Source organism: Pelmatolapia mariae, linkage group LG7 (genome assembly GCF_036321145.2).
Source record: "Pelmatolapia mariae isolate MD_Pm_ZW linkage group LG7, Pm_UMD_F_2, whole genome shotgun sequence".
NCBI classification, from domain to species: domain Eukaryota; kingdom Metazoa; phylum Chordata; class Actinopteri; order Cichliformes; family Cichlidae; genus Pelmatolapia; species Pelmatolapia mariae.
The window spans coordinates 30489883-30512926 of NC_086233.1; the positions used below are offsets into that span (position 1 = coordinate 30489883).

Here is a 23044-nt window from a genome sequence, read left to right on the forward strand (position 1 = left end):
GAATATTCTCTTTTCACATGACTCCAGCAGTAATGTATGTTGTACCTCACCTGTTCAGGTGGAGGTTATTTTCAGTTTTAAAATTAATTCAACAGTAAAACGTGCCAACTCTATTACTCTCGTTTTCTTCTGCTTGTTTTCTTTTTTCTTTCTCAACAGGTGATCCAGGTGATCGATATATGTATTTTTTGTCTGCTTATTTTGTTGGTTTTTGTTTTTTGCCCTTTATCCCCGTCCCTCTTCACCGCTGTTTTTTGTTTTGTTTTGTTTTGTTTTTTTCCCCCCTCTTTCTTTCTCCCTTTTCTTTTCCCCTGTCCCGTATCTAGCAAGTAAAAAAAAATAAAATAAAATAAAATAAACAATAAAAGGTAAATCAAATGGACCATTACGGCAAGGCTGGGATGGTCCATTTGGTAAAGTAAATCCGTTGGGCATCTTTCTTCGCCTTTAGACAATAATTCTGATGGCAAAAGAACCAAACGGGACAGGTTAAAAAAAAAAAAAAAAAAAAAAAAAAAAAAAACGTGCCAACTTTAGAAAATTATATTTGCAAGCCTGTTGAGTTGCCGTAAATGGAAGTAATACAATTACAGCAGTGCAAATGTGTGTTTGACAGGGGAATTAACATGCATTCAGTAGATGAACAGAATAAATATTTCTGATTGGTCTGCACTGTGCTGATGTTCCACATCTGTTCCACAACTGATACATATTTTAATGTATTTAATGTATTTATTGTAAGTTGTAGAAGTAAATCTAGCCATTTTCTTAACAACTGATCCAACTTCAGATTGTGGGCAAGCCACCAGTCTATTGCAGGGCTAACACAGAGACACAAACAACCATTCACACTTGCATTCACACATATGGCCAATTTAGAATTACCGGTTAAACTAACGTGTATGTTTTTGGACTATGAGAGGAGGCCAGAGTTTTCAGACTGAACCCGAGCAGACACAGGGAAAACATGCAAACTCCACACAGAACAGCCCAAGCTGGATTCAAACCCAGGACATTCTTGCTATAAAACATTGCTAACCACTTCTCAGAAGCGACAGAAAACCAACTTCCAAATTTACAACATTTTTTTTTTTCCAGCCCTGTGACCAAGTCCTCAGAGGTTGATCAGTCCATATTGCGCAGAGGACAATAACATAAAAAAATACCTTGGTTAACAAATAAATTTCAGATTCACCATTGTAACTATAACTTTGGGATCTAATTTACTTACTTACTACTTTGTTGAGCCAGCTAATACAAAGAAAACCTGTCTATTTTCAGCTTGCTTAGCAGTGTACCCTTCTGCAGTTGGGAAAGACAAAGTTTAGCTGTTAACATGATGGTGCCTCTTTTTCATGGTAGGTGCTCGAGTGTGCCAGCATGCACACCAGAAGGCCCCTGGAACTTTGCCAAAAAAGGCAGCCAAAATTCATGATAGTAACTAGAAATACTCTTGCTGTTGTGAAAAGTAAAAATGTTCATCATTCTCTTCTTGAGCCCTAAACAGAAACATTTCTATGCTCTTACAGTTTCTACACATCATGGTGGGAATATTCTAGAGGGAATACCGTAATAAAGTTGAAATATCCCTTTAAAGCCAAATGTGTTGTAGTGTTTCACTATTTAATGTCATGGTATTCTGGAAAATCCCAGAGTTCCCTTCAACAAGGGGCCAGCTGGTCAAGTCCCAAAGCTGATTATTTGGGGAACTGGGTGGTAATACTGTATGTGTGTGCATGAATCTTTGTGTTGGGGTTAAAATACACAGTAATGTCGTGTTTGTATATAACGTGCATGCATTTAGTTATAAACTTATTTTTTGTGGTTACACGCTGGGAAAAACACATCAACATTATATGTCCTTCATATTAGTAATATGGCGAGAATAAAAGAAATCACTGTAATTATATGACTGCACGTTCATATGGGTAAAAGCCATTTGGTTACATACGGACAGCTTAAAAGGTTGAAAAGCTTCGATTCATTCCAACCGGATTACTGTAAATACTAGAAAATATTATGTCAAATGGTCCAGCAGTAAATATGTACAAAAAAAGAAGACATGCTAGAGTCAGCTATTTAGTTGTAAAGTGAGATCTTCTCAGCTGGAAGGCTAGGCCAGTCTCGACTCCCTACACTTGCAACAAAGGTGTTTAATGTGTACTGTGCCAACAAGACGCTCACTGCAACAAATGTGTGTGTGCGTGTGTGTGTGTGAGAGAGAGAGAGAGAGAGAGAGAGAGAGAGAGAGAGAGAGAGAGAGAGAGAGAGAGAGAGAGAGAGAGCGGAGGAGACAGGCAAACCTCTACAGTATTTACAGTGTGTGTGTGTGTGTGTGTGTGTGTGTGTGTGTGTGTGTGTGTGTGTGCGTGTGTGTGTGTGTGCGTGTGTATGTGTGTGTGTGTGTGTGTGTGTGTGTGTGTGTGTGTGTGTGTGTATGTGTTGCACTGACCCTCTCTGACCTTTCTTTCCCTTTCCCTCCCCTACTGTCATGAGTGAGCAGATACAAAATCACAGCTGACTATTCAGCCCCCAAGGTACCATCACATCTGATTGCACCAAACCACTGGTTTTGGAAAATGCTTCATGGTGCTCTACCATGTAGTGATAAAAAAGACATTCTGCCACCAATGAATAAAATGGGAAATGGTTGAGGTTTTCAGATGAATGGCATGCCTATTTATTTATTTATTTATTTTAGCATGTATATTTACTAATATGTGTAATTTGAACTTACTGGCCATGCTGTTATTAAAGAAACCTTCACAAGACATCAAAAGGACAATATCTGCAATTAGTTGTGAAGCAGTATTGTCTTTTTCTGTATCTTTAACTGGCTATATATACATTTGCTAATAGTAAAAGCACAGATACTCAAAGTCACATAGAGAGTTATTATTCTGCCATGCAGAGCCCTGCCTGTCACAGGCCGCAAAACAGCTCTGATGAACTGTACACTGCCTGCCTGGCATGAAATGGAAGACACACAGAGTCAACAAATGGATAGTGAACTTAGTGGTGTATTTAGCAACTAAAAGGACAGAGCTAGTAGAGACCCACAAAAAAATAAATATTGGAATGAATGCTACATCCCCCAAAAGAAAAAAATATATATAAATTCTTTTTTTATTATTATTATTATTATTTTCATGGCTAATCTAATCCTGTTTGAGGATCTTAGTCTGAGTGCGGCTGTTGTATCCTCTAAACTGATACATCTGGAGAATGCCTACCACTTCCTGCATCGTCTATTTTAGGGAATTCCACCTGTCCATCCTTGCTTTTATATAACTCCATTATTGCTGACCTAAAAATATCTAAAAGTGACCTCACTCTTTCCACCCATTTACCAAACAGGCATAGAACAACAAAAATGCATTCTCAACCAACAAAAATGAAAAGATTCATCTGATGGTAAGGCTCCTTGCGGGGTGAATTTTTCTTACACTTTCCTCCGCAGACCTTTTATAGAATTAAACCGACACCTCTAGGAGACAACAACAGTTTCTGGCATCCCAGAACCACCTCCACACCCGCTGTCACTGCTGATCAGACCCCTACACGTCTACAATACACTACCACCTTGGAATTACACCTACAGTTGCATTTGTGCTTGGCAAACAATTTTTTCACATATTTAAAAGGACGCAATATTTAAAATCCAAGGTTGTTCAATTTCTGTAGCAAAAACAAAACGTGGGGCCCTGTGCGCCTATCAGCGAGGTCACTGAGTATCTTGATGTGTTTCCAAGTTGGGGTGAGAGATAAATCAATACCTGTGTCTATCCATGTGTTATGTATGCATGCGTAGATCTGTGTGCATACACAAGGAATGTAGGAGGTGTCAGCAGGGTAACACATGTGAATAACACCACGAATTGCTTAGTGATTTAAGAATGTAATTTCACCACAGAGAATGAGAGAGAGGAAGAAAAAGTGAAAAGAAAAACACATACAGAAAACACAAATAAGTAACAGAGATAAAAAATACAAAGAGATACTGCATTAATTGGTCTAAATGGATAAAGGTAACAGAGAAAATGTAGAAGATGGTCACAAAGGAAAGAAAGCTCACATTACAGAATCAACATACAACTTCTTAAAGTCTCACATTCAAAAACTATGAACTGATTTTAGGCAGTTTGAGGAATTATAATCTTACAACACAGATTATAAGAAACTAAAACTCAAATACACCAAAGCACATTTAACTGGAAAGCAAGACAATTGTACCGAGATGGCTGATGGTGCACTTTTTTTGTTTGTGTGTTTTTAGTTGAAGCAAATAAACTCAATAAAAATATTATGAAAAACGAAAAAAGTATTTGCAGACTGTTGCAGTTTGTCTTAGTACATTGAATTGACATCAAAAGATAAGATAAAAGATAAAAGTAAACTGAAAGCCTTGAATTAAACCTCTTAAGAAAGAAGTCTTCATCTAGATGGGATAATCAGTGATTACACAATTAGTATACCTGTAGACTCATACTTTAGGTTTATGTAAAACTAAGTTGTATATTTCTATTAAAAATCAGGGTTACAAAGTAGTTTCTTTCTTCTTTTTTTAAAAAATAATTATTTTTTTACTGCTAAAAGCGCTGCAGAACACAGAAGAAATAAGAAGAAGACAGGGGTGAGAAACCATCAGTTAAAGAACCCTCAACATTGATGGATACAACATAGATGTATAGCTCTTTGTCAAGAACTGTGTTGCATGCCAAGCATGAAAAAAATATAAAGTGTTAAAAATATTTTCTTCCGCCGATCCAATCCAGAGTCAACGAGTGTGGGGGATCCTATCCCAGCTATCACAGGACTAGAAGCAGTCACTGGTCTAACACAGGGCTACCACAGAGCGAGACAGACAATCATTGTCAGCTGCCTGTAGCCTGAAAATGATCTATAAAGTCCACAAACAAAAGTGATTATATGAGACACAGGGCTGGAAATGCTGTCCAGAGGCAATATTTATTGAAAATCCACATCCTGTTCACTACTACTGTACAGAAGATGTTAATACTACTACAATAACTGTATTACCAGTAAATTATCCTACTAAATAAGGATTACTTTTGCTTTTACAGTCTGTTGTTCCCTGACGCGATACACCAGGAACTACTGAAAGATTATAAAGCAAACACTGCTGCAGCAGCAGTCAAATAATGCGTCTTTAAACATTCTCTCAGTAGCTAAAATGGCAGTTATTGCTTTATAAAACATGTTGTCAAAAACTGAATACAAGCACTGATAACCCACATAACTTAGCAATGCAGCTGGACTGAAACAACGGGGATATGTTTAAAAAAAAAAAAAAAAAACACCTCAAAGTAGCTGCGCTCTGTTCTTTACAAATCCACTTTTGTAGCAAGTCTCAATCGTGCAGAAACGCAGAGCAGGAGAGGGCAACTTAATATGAACGGTAAGTAATGCTTTTACGGTCAACAGAGGTAACGAGTGAGGGGTAATCGATTATTGGAGAAATGAGTTCAGCGGCAGTGGGGTTCACCTGTGGAGGGTCTGTGATTGGAGAGACTGAGCTTCACTCCGCCTCCCGACGCGCTGCCCGCCTTCCCAAAACCAGAGCGCACTCGGCTCCTCATTGCCTCCTTCTTGCCGCCGCATAACATGATCCCCATCTTTCTGAGCGGACGCATAACGCGACAGATGGTTTCACTACGCTTTCCCCTTCTGTTCTGACCGAAACTGCTGTTGTTTAAGAAAAAAATCTCCCCGTTGTTGCTGGTTTTGGGTTTTTTTGGATGCGCCATGCAATCTCGTTGGTGGAGTTGTGGCATTCGGTTGGTGACATGGACATGGGTTTGGAGCCTGGCATTGCTTGGAGCGTGGTGCATTCCCGCAAACGAAGGTAAACTAAAACAGGAAGGATTTAGGGTTACTGACAGCGCTGTGTGGCGCGCGGTTAGGCTTTAACGGGCGCCGAAAATCGGTTAAAGGTCTGCTCGTACCACAGCTGGTGCCCAGACCATCGGTCTCAGACTCCTTGGCTGGTCTATTCGTTTCTGGAGCCGTTTGACGGCAGAAAGAGGTCGTATATAATATTAATACAAACAGATTATCTTTATGACAGCTGTGTGCCCCGTGTGTGCAATGACTCTGTGTTCCCAAACTGTAAAGGGTCGAATAAAAAAAAGACCTTTGGACAGAACATGTCTCTTTCTGATAACCATTCCTCTGAGGACATGGCAGCGCCAACAGACGCACTGTGCGCTGCAAAAATCTCCGTATCACTCTTTAGCATTTTTGTCTTTAGCGTGTAAGGTGCTCACCATAGACTGGACGAAGAATGCAAATTCACATATATTTTTTTTTTGTATTTATTTATTTTCTCTCTCGGTAGTTACTGTAAAACGACTCTAAAATTAAATTGACCGCTTGGCTTTCCACTTATTAAAATGCTGACGTTTAGGTGTGACAATAACTTAATTTCCCTGAAAACTCATTTAGTTTGGGCTTGCGTTGTTCCTTTATAGGTTTGTTCATGTTTGGTTCTTTCAGCACTTATCATGTCAGATTAATCTGTGACCGCTCATAAATTTCCTCAGTTCCACAGTATATTGCAAAATACCGGCAATATTCTTATCATCTGAACAAATGCACACCTACGCTGTCCTACTAAATGTGAAAAGTGAGCAACTGTAAAGTGGCATAAAATGGAGATAAATATTTGACAATGTAGGCAAAAAAACTGAGTAAGAAGTGTAAAATAGTCTGCCAAATACTGTTCCCACGCCATTGTCTGCATGAGCAGCATTTTAATAGCTCCAGATGAATACCATTGTTTGGAGCTATTAGACAGCATTATCCGGGAAAGAGAGAACATTCATCAAGCAGCATATTCTCCACATGGCAGATTTATTTGGTAAAAGTTTACATTCACCAAAGTTCTCAATATTTGGCCACAGGACACTCAGGGGTCCTGGAGGGTTTAGCAGGGCGTCATTGGCCAGCACATGAAAAGTTCACAAAGATTGTTTAGATTATATCTTTCTTTTCTTTCTTTCTTTCTTTTTTATGAATCCAGGAAATCATGATGTTTCGTGTTCAGTTTATGAATATATCCTTAATGTGATAAGGTGCACCACTACACTGTTCCATTAAATAATGAAAATATGTATGTGGTTAAAATACACCTAGTACATTTATTTGTCGTTAGTATCAAAACCTGCTGTCAAAATACTTGAATACCCCCCTTTTTTAAGCCAAAGCCTTTTTTAAAGCCAAGCTTCAGGATGCAGTCAATGAAGTGAGTGAAGGAGAAATAAAAAAACATGCCAGCATTTGATCTTTCACATCTGGCATATACACAGACATTTGTTTTCTTTGTTGTCTTCGACTATCAAGTTAAAACCTGTTCATCTCTTTCTAATTTGCAGAGAAAAGATATTAAACTTTTACTTAACCAAACACCAGAAATAAAGCTGTTCAACGCCCAGCCAGTCAAGAACCATTTACCAGAGGTTAACCATTTAAAACCAACGTTAGATTCATTTGACAGATATTTGCATTGCAAAGGATAATCATCATAGCACTGCATGCATAATTGGAGAGGTGAGTGAAGCCCAAAATAAAACTAGCCTATTCTCTCATTTGACTAATTAATTGTAATTAGTAAAAAAAAAATACAATTAAGGAATTTATTTTTTGCTTGTGTAGACAAATTTGAAAAATATTTGGGTATTTTGGCCACTTGCCCATCTCAGGTTTTGTTTTGAAAAAGAGGAAGTTCTTATCTGACAGCATGCTACTAACCTCATGTAAATGTTTTGTTTTCACTTATTATCTCACTAAGTACATTTAAATGACTTACTTACTAAATCAGGATGCAATTGTTCAAAAATTAAAATAAATAAAAAGGAAGTTGTGCACACATTACCATGTTGAAAATTCCGTCTCTTGAAACTAATCAGCTCATGTTTAAAAAACTAATGAAATTCAGAGTACATCCCAGAGCCTCACATCTGTTACATTATTACTGTGTTTGATTAATCATGATTTGTGACACGAGGAAGATATGGGGTTTTGGGAGCCTAAACGGATTTTAAAAGCTTTCACTTTACTTTTTGTTGGCTGTGGCATTGATCAAATGGAAATGGTGATTCTGGAGTAATTACACCAAATGGCTTGAAAGAAAGAATATTTCTCTGCCTCTCTGTGTGGGAGGGGAAAACAGACCATTAATCCCAGAGAACTCTGAGCTAACACGTAAATTGTCAAAATCAAACATCACAAGGTATACACGGGGGAAAAAAGACAAAAATATGAGGGGATTGCATTAATAAAAACTGCACATTTCATATGTGCAGGTAAAAGTAACAGGTAAGATATGGTTACACACAAGACTGTTAAGGATAACTTAGGTCAAGGAGTAAAACTGCATAGTTTCAGTGTAACTGAAAATAAATGTCCTTTGTCTAACAGCAACAACACTTAACTCGAGGAGAATTTTATCAGTATTTCCAATGTTAAAAATCCACACATCCTTCAAAGGATTTAAAATATGTATCCTTGAAGTAATGTCACTCAAGACTCTAAATCACTACATTCATTTAGCTGAGATGACTTTTAATAATAAGTGCTATAGATCATTGTCATAGCCGAGCTCTAACTTGTTAGGTGGTTTAATCCTTAGAGAGAACAAGAGAGGGAAAGAGGTAACATATCCCTTATGATCTAGTTCAGTATCACTTATCTCTTCTTTATGGCCTAATTAGTTGTCTAATCGCCTCCTAAGGACATTTTTTATTATTCTCTGTAGAACAGTGAAGACAGTAAGACAGGAGGTGTGTCTGCGTCTGTGTGTGTGTTTGTGTGGTGCTCGGGGTTGCAGAACGTCTGTGTCTGAGTTATTGAGCAATGCTGCATACACCAGTACACCTTGTGCTGCAGATTATTTATGGATGCCTATCATTTTGTTTACATTAGGGCAAGGTTCATGTGTAGTTTGGTTGTTTTATGACAGCACATGTAACTGTAAATGTTACACTCAACAGCTGGTTAGGAAGTCACCGATGTTTCTGAAATTGTGTTTTTGGATAGTTGGCAGATTTTTTTTTATTACATACATTAATGGTTGGTTTGTGTAAATGTTACATGTAAAAACCTGTTTAGGTGGCTTTAAAGAACAGCAGAAGTTTTACCTTATCCAAGATTTTTAGGAAGTTAAGTCTTAAAGATTTGTTTTTATCAACTTGGCTAAGCTGTGATGGGTTAAAGAAAAATGTCTCCTAATGCATAGTGTGTCCACCAGTCCCCTGCTGGACTCAAATGCAATTTCTGTTTTTCAGTTCGTTGACATATTCAGTCCTATTTTTTGTTGCTCATCATCAGATTTCATGTTTACAACATAGATGCAAAAATATCTCTTATGAAGTTTAACATGCGACAGAGCTTAACCAAATTAGAATAAAGGCTTCAATTTAGACATGAACTACTTAAAACAGGTAGAGAGACACGGCAAGGAGAAGTATCCCCTTTGTCTGCTGTTGCACGTAGATACAGATAACGTTTGCTTCAGTTAGCAATATTTTCTAATGTCTATCTCTTAATCTGCTTCAAGTATAAAAGCTTGTCTATGGGTCACTTGGTTGGACTTTTCTTTTATTGTTTGAGTACACATTGTATCAAACAAAGAACAAGCCAAATGTTATCGTAGAGGAGATAAAGAAAACTGAACTCCGCTTTGTCAGAATATGAGCTCAATTTATGACAGCATATGGTGTTGTAAACTGTGTCACGTCATTAATATACTACGTGTTAACCTGCTTTGTTCTCACCCAGTGATGTGGCCACAATGATTTAGTCAGATTCTGCACCTGGGTGTTAACATCTGCCTATCTCAGCCACATCCAGTATGTTTATAATGAGAGCTTAGGTTCAGTAAACATCTAATATTTTCCAGATGTTGACATGTGTTTTTGTTGAGATAAAACTAACAAGCCACTAAAGAGAATATTGTTTAGTGCCTCCAAACATGTCAAAAAACTGAGATGACAATTGCCTTCACGAGAGGCTCTTTTGTCAAGACCTGTTGTGCATTTGATGCAGAAGAAGCATGTGAAGGCACACGCGCAACTCGCAAGATTCCGCTGTTACCAGTCTTGCACAAGAGTTGATGGAAACACACTTTAAGGATTTGGAGTGATCAAGTAATTGCACTTGACAGCTTTCAGCCGGGAAGCTGAGCAGGGAGGTTTTCTTTTTTTTAATGGATTAGTTTGAGTTTGAGTTGTGTTGCAGACACTGAATTGTGAGTACAAAGTTGTGTGGGAGTTTTTGGTTAGCAAGATCCCACATTCTAATTCACGCACACATTCTAATTCAATAGATTTTGCATGTGGAATTATTTTTGACAAATGAATGTGGATAGAAATCCTTTGACTTGGGCAAATATTTGATCTGATGAATGGATCTGTAATAAGTATAATGTCTGGCTTCTATTTTCTTAAGCATTTCTTTGTGACTAAGGTGTCATCAGTTCTTAGCACATCCATTTGAGTCTATTTACCAATCAGGCTTTGTGATGCAGCAAGCCCTGGAATATGTGTAAATCCTTTTATCTTGGTGACTTGGTATAATAAGGGAGGGGTAAAAAAAGTGAGGATTTACATTTCTTCTTCCTTTTACATTTCTAATGAATCAGCTTGTTGCCCATCTTTACTAACAATTCTTTGTATTCTCAACCTTCAACAGTAAACCTGCTGGATTCCCGCTCTGTGATGGGAGACCTGGGATGGGTAGCCTACCCTAAGAATGGGGTGAGTATACCTCTTTCTGAGATGTATCGAAAATGTGTTGATTTGTAAAAGTGTGGGTGAGATTAGACAAATGCTAAATTTCCATTTTTACAGATGCTGCAGTAAGTTGTTAGCAATTATGATGTTTTTGATTCATGATTAGTGATCTTTTGGTTCTTACCCATTAGGAAAGTAAACTCATTTGTGTGTAAATCAAAAGACACTTATAATTATAGTTTACACTGAAGTATACTGTAAGTTATTCTTTTGTTTTATCAAGGTGAAAGATCATTTTATTTCCAAGAACTTTCAGTTCATTATCAGGGTAAATTGAATTCATGAATAATATATCGAAAGTCACCATGGAATATTTTATTCTCAAGCCAGGAATTGAATTTCCATTTCCAAGTATTCCCAAGATGAAGGCTAATTAGAGAATGACTTACTAGACTTACTAAATTGTTATTTCATGGTATTATATAGTGTATTTTAATGAGGAAAAATGGTGCTTTAAAAATGATTAATGTCTTTTCGATTTTCAATACTACCTTAGAACATCAGACATTAAGCTACCACTGAGTCTGCCATACTTCAGAGAAAAATGGAAGTCTGGAACATCTGGGGGTTTACAGTGCTGTGGCTTATTTAAACAGAAATGTTTTGTGCATCGATTTGATCCACATTAAAAATCTCCCGTCTAGTGGCAAATCTTCTCTGAAAATATGCAGCTATACACACCGTACCAATAGTGCTGACCATAGCATTTTCTTAGCTTTGAGTATTCAAATCACAGCCCACTCTGTGGCGGTATGTAGATGGGAAAGATAGTGCTGACAAAAGCAGCCGTATGTGCAATCATATTAATGAAGATTTCATTATGGCGTGCGAGTTTTTAACAGTACAGCTGCATAAATAACTACATTTAGGGGAGATAGAGAGAGGAAATAAAGGACTTCATTAGACAATCCAAGGATCCCTTAACAATGTCTTAATTAGTTGTTATGTTTATATTCAGCTGCTTTTTAAGGCGACTCGTTTTGGGGGGATGTCTAACAAAGACACACCAAACATGTCTTTATTTCCCAGTTGGCCATTATAACGTGTTCAGTGTTGGTACAACAGCACACTATTTGCAGTCTTGGACATTTTTTCACACAAGCACACACTTTCACACTTCAAATTTTGGCTAAATAAGGACTTGAAAAGGCACGAAAGTTATTTATTTAATTATTTTTTAAGTCTCATGTTCCAGATGGCTTGTTTTATTCCTGTTTTTCTCCTCTTCCCTTCATCCCCATCATTGCCTTTACTTCCATTCTTCCATGTCCCTGAACATGTGCAAGACTCCTCATCTCCAATTTCTTCTTATTCTTGTCCTCTACTTGCCTTTGACTTCCTTTGGCATTGTTTTTTTTATAAAGATTTGACAGTTTTTTAAACTTGAATTTAAACAAAGGGGATTAAAATAAGAGCTTTAAATGTGTCTTAAAATGTGATGGATGACCTTGAAAAACTTGGACAGATTTCAGAGAATGCAGTAACACTAAACACAGCATAATTACTGTAACAGATAAATGTCTTGAAGTAGGAGAGTAAAACACTAGTGATTTACATGGTAGCTTGAAATTGGATACTTGGAGTGGAAAATCATGAATACTGTGTTATAAAATCCTGTTTCTAAAAGCTGGTTTGTGTTTATGATGAGTTCCTTGAACTTTGTTGTTTAGAGTTGTTGTTTCGTCGCTTCTTTATCCACATCTTTTCTCTATACACAAGCTCAACATTAACCGAAGTTTAAAAAGACGTCTGGAAGTTGCTGTTTCTAATCTAATTTGGAAGTCTGAGTGGAAAAAAATCACCAGGACTTGCTAGCTGGTACCCAGAGTTATTTTTGTTTATTGAGACTTGGATCTTTATTCTGGCAATGTAGAAAGAGAAGTAGGGAGAACTGGATATATAGAATGATAAAATGGGATTTTTCCAGATGAAGATATGCATGAGAAGCATGCAAAACCAGTATTTCTGTGATCTCGAGAAAAGAATGCTTTCATCTTAAACTATTTTTGATACAGGAGAAAGTTCCCGAAATAAGGACAATAGCAATTGGAAATTGGAAATCTAAAAGGTAAAATATAGTAGCTTTATTTTCATTGGGACGTAATCATAGGAAGAGAGCGGATGATAAGGCAATTATTGAACTTGTTGTGGTGTTGTGTGTTTGTGTGAATGGGGGAAAGACCAAAACAGCTTTTTAAAACAGGCTGTAAACATGCTACTTTTTTCAGCTTATTTTACCCTAAGTTCTATTAGGATTGACTTTAGGCCAAGCCTCATCTGGCCAGTGAAGAAACTGCAGTATTTGGTTTCATTTTATGGAGGAGTTTTGATTCATCAACATTTGAACTTTTTTTCATCTGTCAACTGTATATCTCCCTATTGCCAGTGGAGGAGCATTTACTGATAGTTTGGACTGTTATGTTTAATTAATTATGTTTAGATGTTTAGGGTCATATAATAAATTCTAGTTATGTGCTCTACATAAAAAAAAGACCACCATGAACAGTGCTGTTCAAATATCTTGGGCTACCAAATCTTTAAGTTTTGCTAGGAAAATGGGGAGTGTGCGCAGGGTTTTATTGAAATGTGCAAACATACATGCATTATATATAATGCAAAAGCAGAGTTTGTACAATTCTAATGAGCTGGAAAGTCAATATTTAGTATGACCACCTTTATTCTTCAATACAGCCTCAGGCAAGTTCCCTTGTAATTTCTTTAAGTAGTCTACAAGAATAGTTCTTCTGGGTTCTTGAAGGACATTTTAAAAGTCCTCTCATGCTTTCCAGATAGTATTAATATTTCTTTGTTGATAATTCCACACAATTTTGACAAGATCCCCAACACCGCTGGCAGAAATGCAGCCTCAAACTATGACAGAGCTTCCACCATGTTAGACACTCACTCTTGTACCTCTCTTCTGACCTCGTTCTTACGTGTTGACAGTGATTTGAATCAAACATTTAAAATTTGGATTCATCACTCTATCAGACCTGTTTCTACTGAATTCAGCCCAGTTCCTTTGTAATTTACCATTTTTCTCCCTGTTTCCCTTCCTTAAGAATGGCTTCTCTACAGCAACTCCTGGAAGGGCCTTGTTTCATATTTCTTAAGCACTTTCAAATACTGTTCATCTGCTGTTGTTTCCTCTAGTTCTTGTTTTACTGTTACTATTTTATGCCTGTCAGACTGTGTTATTGTTGACATTTTTCATAGCTTTAACTAAATAAATTAAAAATTTGTGTGTTTTTGCAACAGGGTGCTTGTAAGAAAGTGCCTAAAGGTAGAATTTAAAGTTAATTCTTTGCTAAATTATCTGTTATGTGTGGACAGAACACTGGTCTATTCCTCCAGGTAGGGACCTTTTTTGCCTGAATGATTCATAGGTGAGATTTAAGTGGCTAAAAAAAAAAACAACAACAAAAAAAATCTCTGACAGTGATCAAATACAAGAACTGGACTGAAAATGTGTGAAAAGGTATCCATTTTCCAAAGAAAAACTTTCAGAAAGCCTGGAGAACAATTGCTCAAGACCACTTTAAGAAAATTACAAGAACCTCAGACTCCTTGGAAGCAAAATGTAAAGGCAGGAAGGGTGGTTTCAGACTTTTGAATAGGACTGTAACTTTGGCAGATAATAATTAGAGAAACTGGCCAAGATATTTGTGGTATCCTCGACATAATTAACTGCTATTTAAGTATATTTATTACACCCGAAATTACTGATACCTTTTATAATTGGCTTGTTATAGTGAAAAAAAATACTTCATTTGTTTATGTGTTTTGCAGTCTTATGAAATTATAAACAGCTTCAGCACTCTGAACTCTGAAGTTCACGATTCAGAACTTCATTTTCTAACAACACGCTGAACAATTAATCTTTTACGTTTAACTGCTCACTGATTAGGTAATCAGTGAGTCATTCAACTCTACCATACAGTTTCATTTATGAGGTGAAATTTAAAAAAAGCAAAACCAGACTAAATTGATGTAATCACTGATTCCCTTGGCTGAACAGCCAGTTAGAGAGCTCTTTTTCATCAGCTGTATCCACTGATTCACTGTGCTCAATTGACCAAAGATAAAGACAGGCTAACACCAAAAGTACCGAACAGACTTCAAGAACTGTGGCTGAGCACAGATGCTAAATGATATCCCAATGACAGCTTACAGCAGGCTTGTTTTGTGCAGCAGATTATATACTATTTAGCTGATTTTCTTTCCAGTTACAGTAGAAAGATGAAAGGAAGACAAGGTGAGTTAGAAAGAAAAGAAAGCGGACAAGTTGAAGTGAATGGGAAAGCGAAATAAGTGTTGCAGTGTTGCAAGAAAGACAAAGTAGTTTGAATTAGAGAGGTTAGCTGAAATCAGGGAAATTTTGGAAGATGAGAAGTCAGAGGCTACAAGTGGAAAAGGTGATGTGGAAAAAGGAGGAAGGCGGCAACCTGCATTCACTTTGTTAGACTTTAAGATTGTATAATTAAAGTAAGAATAAAGGACACAAAGGGAAAACGATGATAGACGTGGGTGAAAAAAAATAAATCAGGGGAATGAGAGAGGAGACTATAGATGGAAAGAGTGGTGTGTGTGTGTGTGTGTATGTGTGTGTGTGTGTGCGTGTGCGTGTGCGTGTGCGTGTGCGTGTGCGTGTGTGTGTGTGTGTGTGGTTGGGTGGGGAGTAGTTGCACTGGTAGTGTTAAGAAGCAAAAGGGCCAGTTCTATTACAGTGTCATGATGGTCAGCAGTAATGGGTGATAATAATAAGTTGGTTACAGCGTTGTAGACTTACAGCCGGAAAGGCACTCAGCACAACCACAGGGGGTCTTCAGACTAGATGTGACACACAAAAATACACATATAATAGTCCAAAAAAAACCCAAAACTAAACACACACACTAATGAGGAGCTAGAAGGATGCCTATAGGGGAGTTGGGTTTTTTTTAGTTTTGGAGTGGAGATGAAATGACACACAAATGAAAGAGATCTTAATCTCTTTAGACTGAGTGTTGGGACCATTTGCACTCCTACAGGAATAGCAGCTTTTCCAAATTGGCAAAAAAAATTCCAAGTCATGCAGATAGTTGTGCTTTAGTGTGACAAAGTAATGACATATATGTGCTTCTCAAAACCCTGCTGCTTGACAAAATATATCGTTGTTAGCTTTACTCAAAGCTTTGTGAAAATAGATTGAAAACCAATGTAACATAAAATTGTCCTGATTAATGTAATTGGTCACAGTTGTTTCTGAGGTACTAGGATATTGTCTAAGTCTTCTGAAAAACATGACCTGGTAAATCCACTAGTTTACTGTAGGTGGGGATAGAAAATCATTCCCCTTTCACATCATGAAGAGGCAGTCTGCACACAAAGTTAGGTTTATGCACTGAATCGAGAGGTTATTTCTGGAGTGATTGGGAAGGAAGAAAGTAAAGTTGAAATAGATCTAGCATTAGGTGAGTTTATTGTGTGATTAACTTTTAGACTGACTGTTTCTACATTGCCTCACATTACGAATGTGGTTCTGCAACTGCAACCTTACTGCTGTGCTGTTCTGTGCACAGATCAAAGTGTGTTCCTCCAGTAGGTGCAACTAAAAAGTCTTAGAGCAGTCTGTTTCTACATCAGCGGCATTTTCTGGAAAGCCAAAGCATGAACCTTGGTAACATTTTGTTACTCATTTTAGTGGCTGTTTGCTTGTAAATGGGTTATGCTAAATAATTGTTTGATTATTCACTTTAAAGTGTTAGCTTAAGTATCATATCCTATTTACATTAGTAATTAAACTCTATAAATACAGTTGAGCTACATAGTGGGAGGACTTCCAATTGCAACAATGGCAACACCACTTCCAAGCACACATGCCGAACCAATTTGTTCAAGGCAGAGTGAGAGAAGGTCGTCTGTTCAACTCCCCGCTGGGATACCAATAATGACGCTGTGTGGCTCTGTATGTGTGTGTATGTGTTAAGCTGTGTAAATCTCAGAGCAGGCTTGTGGATCTGTGCGATCTAACGAGTAAGAGGCTTAATGTCTGTACTGGGACTGACTGGGCTGAGGTCTGGTGGAGATGGGGACTGGCACACAATTAAAAACAGATATCTTTGAATAGTTTGCACTCCATATATGTGAAGACCCTCATTAGCATAATACACTCAAACCACCAATCAAGACCAAGGTCTAAGCCTAACTCAGGAACAAAGTTTAAATCCTCAAACAGCGTTTTAATAAATCGCATAAGATGATTCGCTTTCCAACAATTTCAGGAAGACTAAAAGTGAAATTGCTTTTTACAAAGATAAAGGTGCAAGACTATTAACACACTGCATGTGCACACAATATCTATAAATACTTAAATGTCTGCATCCATTAGCAAATGATTCTGAAACTGAATAATTACAATCAGAAAACAAAAGAGACAAAACAAAAGAGACACACTTAATCAGGGAAAGTGTAAAAAAAAGACAGCTGGAGAACAAGACAGGGAGAAGAGAGCGAAAAGATAAAGACAGAGGGTTGTATACAATGGATACAGCAAGGATTGATTAATATGGGCTATTAAGCCATAACACCAGATCATAGTCTGGTCCCTCTGGCCATATTACAGTGACATGATGAAGCGCCTATATTAGTCATGAGAGAGGGCTAGTGATGCAGATAATAGCCATCTCCCACGAGACCTGCAGAGGGAATTAATGCTGCTGTCTGACACACGCACACATGCATGGATGCATATGCTCACACACACTTGAATGCTGACAAGGTAATTTGCATATATGCACATGCAGAAATGGATTCACACAGACACACACATTCTCCTTTAGAGATATGGTGCTACAGATGAACACACAGGTGCAGGTTAAATCCTCTTTTTTTTTTTTTTTTGCTGACAAGAACGCCACCCCTCATTCATGGTAAATGCATATGTACCCTTTAACACGATCTCATTCCTTTCTCTCTATTGCAGTAGGAGGAAATGAGGTGGAAGTGATGAGGATTATTCTGCTATCTATACCTTGACACACACACACTCACATGCATGCACACACACACAAACACACCGTTAAAATTTCCACACGAGCGTTAATCCTTTCAGAAAAGCATTGCTGTTGCTCATTCTTAAAGCATTACCACGGTGTCAGATTCTCTGTATGAGTATAATTTCACATTTTTAAACAATACAGGCAACATACTAGAATTTACCATTTACTTCTTTGTTATATGTAGAATTATAAGCATGCTTAATTAGACAAGTTTGTCCTAGTAGACTGAAAATGTTATGATGTAATACTGTAAGTGTGTTACAAAGGATGACTTATGGTTTTGAAAAAAAAAAAGTATTTTATACTTTTATACATTTTGGTAATATTGTACTGTGTGTTACACTCTTACGTTTTTAGAATAGGATGGTACATTATTAATATTAAGTTTAAGTTTAAGACTAAACACTGTAGTTGGGCTGACTGTTGGTAACTGTTAATGGATTAATTTAAAAAATCAGAATGATAAAAACTACCAATATAAATTTGAGTTTTAAAATACGATTATCCCCACACCTCTTAAATTGATGTTGTGACTCTTTGGAGGTTCAAGCAGTGACCATAGTAAAGTAATATTCACACATTGATGCATTAGCTACTAAATATTCTTGTATATAACAAATTTAAAGCCATTTCATCAAAACACTTTTCTGTACTTTAAGCACGTTGTAAAATTGACTTTAGTGATGTTTTTAATGCAGGATGTGCATGGGAATATTAAGCATTTAATCATTTGAAAGGAACAAGGTCTTTCCACTAATATTTTGGGTTTTTTTTTTCTTTTTCAGTGGGAGGAGATTGGGGAAGTAGACGAGAACTATGCTCCCATCCACACCTACCAAGTATGCCGTGTGATGGAGCAAAATCAGAACAACTGGCTCCACACCAACTGGATCCTGACTGAGGGTGCCCAGCGGGTATTTATTGAGCTCAAGTTCACCCTGAGAGACTGCAACAGCCTGCCAGGGGGTGTCGGGACCTGCAAGGAGACTTTTAATATGTATTACTATGAAACAGATGGGGACGAAGAAGAGATGGAGGAAGGAGAGATGAGAGATGGTACCGGGATGACAGAAGAGGAAGACAGGGCAATGAAGGAGAGCAGGTACATCAAAATTGATACCATAGCAGCTGATGAGAGCTTCACTGAGCTGGACCTTGGGGATCGTGTGATGAAGCTTAACACTGAAGTCCGCGATTTAGGTCCTCTGACCCGGAAAGGCTTCTACTTGGCATTTCAGGATTTAGGGGCCTGCATTGCTTTAGTCTCAGTGAGGGTTTTCTACAAACGCTGCCCATTCTTGGTGAAGAGCTTGGCTGAGTTCCCTGACACAATCCCAGGCTCAGAAGCCTCACAGCTGGTAGAGGTAGTGGGCCGCTGTGTCAATAACTCCCTGCCTTTATACGAGCCTCCCAGGATGCATTGCAGCACAGAGGGAGAGTGGCTGGTGCCCATTGGGAAGTGTGTTTGCCAGCCGGGATTTGAGGAAATCAACGGATCTTGTCAAGGTGAGAGGGTAAAGTTTGTTGTGAAATTGAGCTAATAAGATCACTTTGAATAAACTGGCAGCTTTTAAGATGATCAATTGAAGTTAAAGATCCAGTTTTTTAATCTGTTTAGTCGTCACATTTTTTTTTTTTTTACCTTTTTAGGGCTGTGGGTGCACATACATGTTTGTTTGTTTTGGTTGCTGTCTTCATCCTGTGTGTATTTTCATATCCATGCACATGTTTATTTTTAGTATAGTGTGCTTGAGTGTGTGCATGGATCTGTTTATTCTTTTAGTAAGAGTGCTTCTTACGCTGTTGCTGCGTGAGTCTGTGAGTGTTTCTTTCTAGCTTAGTGGAGGGTATTCCCCTGTGGCCTGCAGCACTTTGCTGCTCTCATACTGTTCTGCTCCAGCTCGTGCCCAAACATTCCCACCACTGACCTTAACTGCTATTTCCATGGGCACCTAGGGTCTATGTATTTTTCTCTCCTTTCAACCTCTTCAGTCTTCCCCTACGCTGCCTTTAAATTACTCAATTATTTGCATGCTAAACTCCACTTATGCAACTGAGAGTAGCTCTGAACGACATGGTGGACTTTCAGAAGAAATTTCAGAGAACAGTCGTTACAATGGCACAACGCTATGTGATACAGTAAAGTGAAATGTGTGATTTGGTCACTCTTTGTGCTTTTTATTTTCACACAGTCTTCTCCCGAGTAAGTACCAGTCTCTAGTGATTAAATACAGGATTTGTTTGTGAGCTACTAATGTGGAAATTTTATTCTTTAGCTTTTTTGATTTAGATATGTGCATGTGGAAACTGGGTTGAATGTTAAAGGAGGGTGATTGGCAGATGACAATATGTGAAGCAGGTCTAACAGTAGGGGGTTTTTTTTCTTTCAGAACCAAAAGAGAACTAAGCTTTGATTAGTTCTCAATAATCAAATGGTAAAAAAGTGAACCAGCTCTCCAGTAGCTCTACAGTAGCTTCACTTTGTCAGATATGAAATATCTGTGGGGAGATCATTAGGAAATAGCTGTCAGTAGGCCACTGGCCTGCCTGAAGTCATTCTCCCACAGACTGTACAGACAGCCAGACTACTGTTACGGTTGCAGGCTGAGAAGGCAAAAAAAAAAAAAAGTGTCAGAACAGCATTTTTGTGATCATGAATATTAAGAACCAATTACTGTCTCAGTATTATTAAAATAAAAGGATCATCTTTGAAGCTATACTGCTGTGTACTACTGCATGAATACTGACTGGAATGCACATGCAAAAGATTAAAGAATGGCTGTACAGTACTGTGATTGCCACTCATTAGCTTGCCACCTAATTATACACAGCTAATTATCCTTTACAGACTTCTGCCATTTGATTACCTTTGATTTGACCACTTGTGTCAGCTGAAGCCTGGAGAATATTGAAAATTACTGTACACCGTAAGTACAGCAGTTTCGCTGAAAAATGACGCAGACTTTTTGTGACTTCTTGTGCCACGTTAACATATTTTGCATGTTTTATTTTTCTGATGCTCGACTCAAGGACTTATATTTTAACACCTACTTGCACATTTACTTCTGTCTTAGTTGTTGGTCACGCTAACGCTTATAGTAAATTAAACAGACTGCAGCTGTGTTTTTGCATGCTAACAATGCTGCTGTTGGCATTCAAGTCAGTTCTAAAAACTTGATGGATTGTTAAATAATGATGTGAAGACTTGACTCAGGATCTGCTGAGTGGTGTAGTTTTGATTCCTTTATGTACTGACTATGCGCAAATATTAGCATGCTAACATGCTAAACTAAGAAAGAAACATTATAAGCCTTGGGCTAAACAGGGCTTCACCAAACATGAGCTTGTACTTTTTTTGTCTGGTGAGGTCTCTGGTACGAGGCCTGGCCACAAAGGGTTTGTCATCAAAGTGCTTTGCTGCACCTTATGCTGGAGGGAAGCTCCCAAACTTCTGTAGCCTCGTGCACTTTCTCTACATGCTATGCATATTCACATTCATCATTCTGCAAGTAAAATAAAATGCAAAACAAAGGAAAACTTTTTTGATGACTTTTTTAAAGTAACAGGACAGTGACATCATTACAGAGTATTAAAATACAAAACAAATCTGTGAATTCCAAAAGGTTTCCACCCAAAATGGCTTGGCAAGCATATAACTGCAAAGGGATTTGCAAATGCATGAAGCTTGCCTGGACAGCACAAAAGATTAAAACTGTACTTCTCTGGTGTAGACTGAGCTATAAAGAGAAAAGTCAAAAAGCGGCACTCCCTTTGTGCGCTTTTGTAAAGGGTTGTGAGGTGTTATTTTGATGTCACTGTAATAAAATCTGACCCTGCCTTGTCTTGCAGCTAACTGACTCCACAGGCTCTTTCTTTCTGCCTTCTTGTGCCAGAACAAAGTTACAGGGTTTACCTGGTTTTCATGCTGTCTTTCCAAGCTTCAAGGAGTGTTCTGAATTCTTGGAAGATGAAGTTGTGTGATATGCAAATTTTTGCCATTAGTTAAACCTTCTGGAATAAAAACAAATCTCGGGAGCTCGCAGTAATATAATTTATCTCTTTTTTTCACAAATTATAGTCCATATTTACAGCAAGCTGAAGTGAAGTGAGTAGAAAAGATTCCTCACTATTAATTAGGCTACAGGGGGATGTTTTTCGTCTTTACAGTTTTGTATACAGATGAAACTGTTAGAGTGACAGCCTTTGAAAATGTCTACAGAGAGAAACATGGCAGGGTTTCCTCAGTAGCAGGTTTGTAACCATATGTGTTCTCTGCCTTAGTAAACACTTTTTCATGTGTATTTCAGTCAGTCACATTGGAGTGCAAAGTGTTGATTTCTGTTTTTCAGACACTGAAAGAATTCCTGGACTCCATACTGCTAGAAGTCATATTTGGTGTCTTTTTATGGACAACACAGGAGTAGTTTCTAGCTCCTGTTAAGAAGTGGTTGTCCTACAGATCTGTTGAGCTGGATTTTTAGAACCTTCAGAGAGCTTTAATTTTAATTGTATGCTCTTTCAGTGGATATGTGCTATTAAAAACGAATAGCACTTTTTAAAGAGAGATGCCTCATTGGTAAAAACTACATTTTATGTGTAGACAGTGAATCAATGGGTTGAAGGTCAGAGGACACTACAGTGAGTGAGAAAATGTGTAAACCCTGGCTGTATTGGCAGTGTGTGTGCTGCTTAGTAGAGCATGATTTAATGTTGCCTTTGTGAATGTAGGACAAAACTCATTATGGACAGCTCTTCATCCTCCTTTTTGTCTTTATCTTTCTCGCCTCTCTTGCTTTATCTCATTCACACGTCCATTTTTTCTCACTCCTTTGGTGTGTGTCTTTCTCTGTACCTTGGTTTGTCCATTACCCAGTCATTTTGCTCTTTCTTACCCCCTTCATATGTCTGTTTCTTTTTTCTTCTTTGACTGCCTATCATTCATTGTTTCTCCATCCTACTTTTTTCTTTTTCTTTTTCAGTTTCTGCTGTCCAGTGCATTTGCACTCTCCTGCTCTTGCAGCTGTCTTTGACTCTTCCCTCACTTTTTTCCTCAGTTTAAAAGATCTGCCTCTTTCACTATCAACACATCACACAACTGTCTTTACTCTATGTCTGGGAGATACATACACACAGCACCCACACATATACTTTTCTCTCAAAAGTTCATCTCTATTTGTGGAAACAACTCAGTCA

General features: G+C 37.8%; 1 protein-coding gene across 4 annotated transcripts in view; it reads left to right on the top strand.

Annotated features, from left to right (window-relative positions):
* Nucleotides 1-5618: 5618 nt before the first annotated feature.
* Nucleotides 5619-23044, top strand: part of LOC134630959 (ephrin type-A receptor 5) — a 61014-nt gene continuing 43588 nt past the window's right edge. For all 4 annotated transcript variants that reach the window (XM_063478794.1, XM_063478793.1, XM_063478795.1 and 1 more), the window contains exons 1-3: nucleotides 5619-5866; nucleotides 10711-10775; nucleotides 18637-19357. In XM_063478794.1, the coding sequence (XP_063334864.1) occupies nucleotides 5767-5866; nucleotides 10711-10775; nucleotides 18637-19357 (886 nt within the window). In that variant the 5' untranslated portion in view covers nucleotides 5619-5766. The remainder of the gene's footprint in view (nucleotides 5867-10710; nucleotides 10776-18636; nucleotides 19358-23044) is intronic.